The following is a 3,629-nucleotide window of genomic DNA, read 5'->3' as shown; positions in this document are numbered from 1 at the left end:
GAGTTTCAATTCATTGGTTGATTATGAAGATTAATATACGTAGTGAGATTATGTCCTTTTCAATACTTAATTTTAAATTAATAGTTGCAAATACATATTTTTTCATCTCATTGAAAGATTAAAATTGAAAAATAATGTCGACTCAGAATACAATCAACCAGTATAAGTGTCTTTAGCGCCTTTGAATATAAGTATTAAAAATAAAATTTCGCCGCACGCTTCGCATGCAAGTACGGCCGGTTTTGGCTCTATGTTTGAACAAGTTCGAACCCACGTGGTCCAATTTCTGGATCCGCCACTGTTCTAGCACAAGATGCTGAACTTGTGGTAGCTATGAGAAAACAAACCAAGGGAAGCATTGGACTTCTATAAAATAAAAAAAATCAAACAGATTGACACATACTGCTTGATTGATTTCAGTTTAACAGATATTAAGAGGCCTGTATAATAGTCACCAATTAAGACATTAACGAATAATAATGTATGTTATTTCCTGAATTCTTACTCTAGGAATATATAAAAATCAATAACTAGTATAAAGGTTCCTCCATAAGCCCCGGAAAGCTCAAGAACATGTCATTTTCTTGATCCAGCATAGCCTCTAAAAACGACGAAGCATCCGAAGATGTTGATAATGGCAGAGAAGCAACTTGGTTTGCATTACGATTATACGATTTCATAGGAGAAAAACCGGAGCCAATATCATTTAACTTGGTTTCTTGCTCTTGTGCCTGATTTTGAGCTGGTTTGAACGCGTCCTCTAGGAGAAATTCGTGCCAACTAAAACACTCTGAAGCATTAGTCTCCTGCCCTGCATAATTAGTGATTGATGAACAAGCTGATGTTGACGAATTTGATGATGATTTAGGTGAAGGTAGGCTGAAGAAATCATAGTTGTTATTATTGAGTAGTAAAGTAGTATCAGAAACTGGTCCTTCAGTAACAAGGCTTATGGCTTGTAGTTGAGATAAAAGGTCTAATGAGTGACTACTATTACTATAGTTAGCATAGTTGTTTTGCATAGATGACATATTTTGGGATACTTGTGAGTCTGAGAGGAAAGTGTTTGAAGGCGAAGAGGAAGATTCCGGTTTTGGAAGCGAAAATGTGGTGGTAACTTTCTTCAAGTCCCTTCTTATAGTCCCTATGTATTTCGGGGTGTCGAATGACCTAGAGACACCACCGATGTTACCATAGTCCGCAAGGATTTGGGAGAAAGGTTTATGAGTAATGGGATCAATCCCCATTTCAGTGAGCTTCTTCCTTAACTTGGTATTCCAGTGGATCTTTATGTCATTTTCTGTTCTTCCTGGTAGTTGATGTGCTATTAAACCCCACCTAAATCAAAGATACACATATATATATGAGACATAATAAACCTCTATGGAAAAAAGAAAGAGGGCAAGAAATGAAGATGATTTCAATGTATGTAACCAGCTAAGTTCTTTTAAGCCTTTAAGAAAATTAGCGCGCTTTTGTGTTGCTAATCCGATCTTCATTGCAATTATTTCGTAGCAGAGGAAATTAAGCTAGTAGGGCATTGTATTTTTGATAGATCAACTAGCAAATCAAGAGCCAAATGTAGGGAAGTGGCCAACAAATGCCCGGATCAGCTTGTAAAGGGGTTGTTTCAGCTTAAGCAGAGGTTTAAGAAAATTAGCGCGCTTTTGTGTTGCTAATCCGATCTTCATTGCAATTATTTCGTAGCAGAGGAAATTAAGCTAGTAGGGCATTGTATTTTTGATAGATCAACTAGCAAATCAAGAGCCAAATGTAGGGAAGTGGACAACAAATGCCCGGATCAGCTTGTAAAGGGGTTGTTTCAGCTTAAGCAGAGGTTTAGGTAAAACACCTGAATATGCAACAACATATAGGTAGGGAAACTTGTTCCCCCCAATTAGCCTTGCCCCGGCTCAAATCCGGATTAGTCGGAGTCTAGTATCTTTGAATTACCAAGTGGTTTTCAACACTTGAAACAAAAAGAGAGGAGAAGTAACCTGCTACCAACAGCTGCATGAAGCTTGATAATACGCTCCTCTTCTTGTTGAGTAAAACCTTCATGACTTAAATCAGGCCTCATGTAATTATTCCATCTTAATCTGCAATTCTTCCCACATCTTTTTGTACCTAAAAGTATATGCAAAACAAACTTTTTATACAGTATTAAATGATTTCAAATACATAATGACATAACATATGTGTTCTTCATTTAACTTATAATTACAACAGTATGATCATATATAGCAACTACCTGTTTTTCTTGGAACAGAACTCCAATTTGCACCCCCTTGCTTTGGTAAATACGCGAAATTTGTAGCATCCTTCTCTTCTACCCAAGCTCCCTTCCTCACATTTAGTTTACTACAACATGAAGTTTTTACCATCTTAATAATTTTTCTTAGTCTGAAATTAAATTGTATTGTTGACTTATTATATGATAATGAAACTTGGTGGAAGTTTATGCTTTAAACAGTTGCATTTTTTTTTCTGTTTGGGGAGAAATTGATTAGGGATGAATATAGTAAAAGGCTCTTGTATGAGTTTGGGGAAGAAAATGAGAAAAGCATGAGACTTTTCTAAGCTAAATTTTCATGATAAATGCATTGAAATAGAGATGATCAAGTGAAATGGATGAAATAAAAGTTTATATATTTCTGTTTCTCTCTTTCTCTCTCAACTTTGTATTGTGCATGCATCATTTGCTTTGGCTTGAGGGAAATGCAGGTTCAGTTTGGGTGACTAATTTGGTTAAAGTTGTAGATCTATACTAACTTAAAATATGCATTTGTTTAGATTTGTTGGTGACATTTGTGAAAGAAAATGACTTTGATTTGGTTCCTAAACAATCATAATTTTTGCCAACATTGAATTATTAAAAGAACTTTTAGCAACTAATAAGCAAAGAAGCACAAAAAGAGGTTTGAATATACTAATAGTGATACATATTCCCTTTTCTCTAAAATGGGTATCATATAAGAATTTTCTTGTGTACAAAATAAGTGTTTTTCATGTTTTGAATGCATGAAAAAAAATTGATTCACCTTAAGCTTGTTTAAGTGTCAAGTATGCACTATTACAATCATTAGATACCTCTATCTAGTGAAGATACTTGAATCATATTATTGGACTTCTTAGTTTATGTGTGAGATACTAAAATAAAATAAAAAAATGGAAGGAGCATTCATAGATTAAAAAAAAATGCTACAACTTCAAGTGAGAAACTTTTGTTCGAATAAAGGGTGATAATTAGGAATATATTAGGGATGAATAAGCAAGTACAATTTAGAAATTAGAGACAAGAAGGTTTAAATTTGGGAGGTGGGAAAATCTTTCAATTTTAGTTGCAAGCCATCAAACTCATCAAAATAAGAGGAAAAAATTATATTGATGATAAATTAGTGATTACGAGAGAGAATTTGTTGTGCATGTACATGTTATGTTTTATGCACATGTTATGTTTTATGCACATGTTATGTTTTGATGATGAAAATTAATATAATATGTTATAGCATGAAAGTATGTAACAGTTGCAACAGATGCATGAAGCAAGAAATTGATAAACGAAGACTTTGAAGAAAAGAAGAATCAAGAATGAAGTCCAAGTTTATATTTTCTTAGAATAGTTACTT

At 33.9% G+C, this 3,629-nt stretch overlaps 1 protein-coding gene across 1 annotated transcript; it reads right to left on the bottom strand.

Moving 5' to 3' along the window:
* Window positions 1-447: 447 nt before the first annotated feature.
* LOC104894154 (transcription factor MYB35) lies at window positions 448-2,426 on the bottom strand. Its single transcript, XM_010680335.4, has 3 exons — window positions 2,252-2,426; window positions 1,998-2,127; window positions 448-1,338 (listed from the first exon to the last, which is right to left on the bottom strand). Exons 1-3 carry the CDS (start codon window positions 2,382-2,384, stop codon window positions 531-533), a joined length of 1,071 nt encoding a protein of 356 aa, XP_010678637.2. The 5' UTR covers window positions 2,385-2,426; the 3' UTR covers window positions 448-530.
* Between the last annotated feature and the right edge of the window lie 1,203 nt (window positions 2,427-3,629).

Source organism: Beta vulgaris, chromosome 5, assembly GCF_026745355.1.
Source record: "Beta vulgaris subsp. vulgaris cultivar EL10 chromosome 5, EL10.2, whole genome shotgun sequence".
Taxonomy (NCBI): domain Eukaryota; kingdom Viridiplantae; phylum Streptophyta; class Magnoliopsida; order Caryophyllales; family Amaranthaceae; genus Beta; species Beta vulgaris.
Note: the sequence above shows the minus strand (reverse complement) of the source record. Positions and strands in the feature narration are given on the sequence as shown.

What these genes read in the sequence shown, in the direction of transcription:
- LOC104894154 (XM_010680335.4), bottom strand. Translation starts at nt 2,384, where the DNA reads ATGGTAAAAACTTCATGTTGTAGTAAACTAAATGTGAGGAAGGGAGCT. An exon ending in TTCTGTTCCAAGAAAAACAG is followed by an intron (nt 2,128 to 2,251) that starts GTAGTTGCTATA and finishes ATATACTTTTAG; the next exon opens with GTACAAAAAGATGTGGGAAG. An exon ending in CATGCAGCTGTTGGTAGCAG is followed by an intron (nt 1,339 to 1,997) that starts GTTACTTCTCCT and finishes TCTTTGATTTAG; the next exon opens with GTGGGGTTTAATAGCACATC.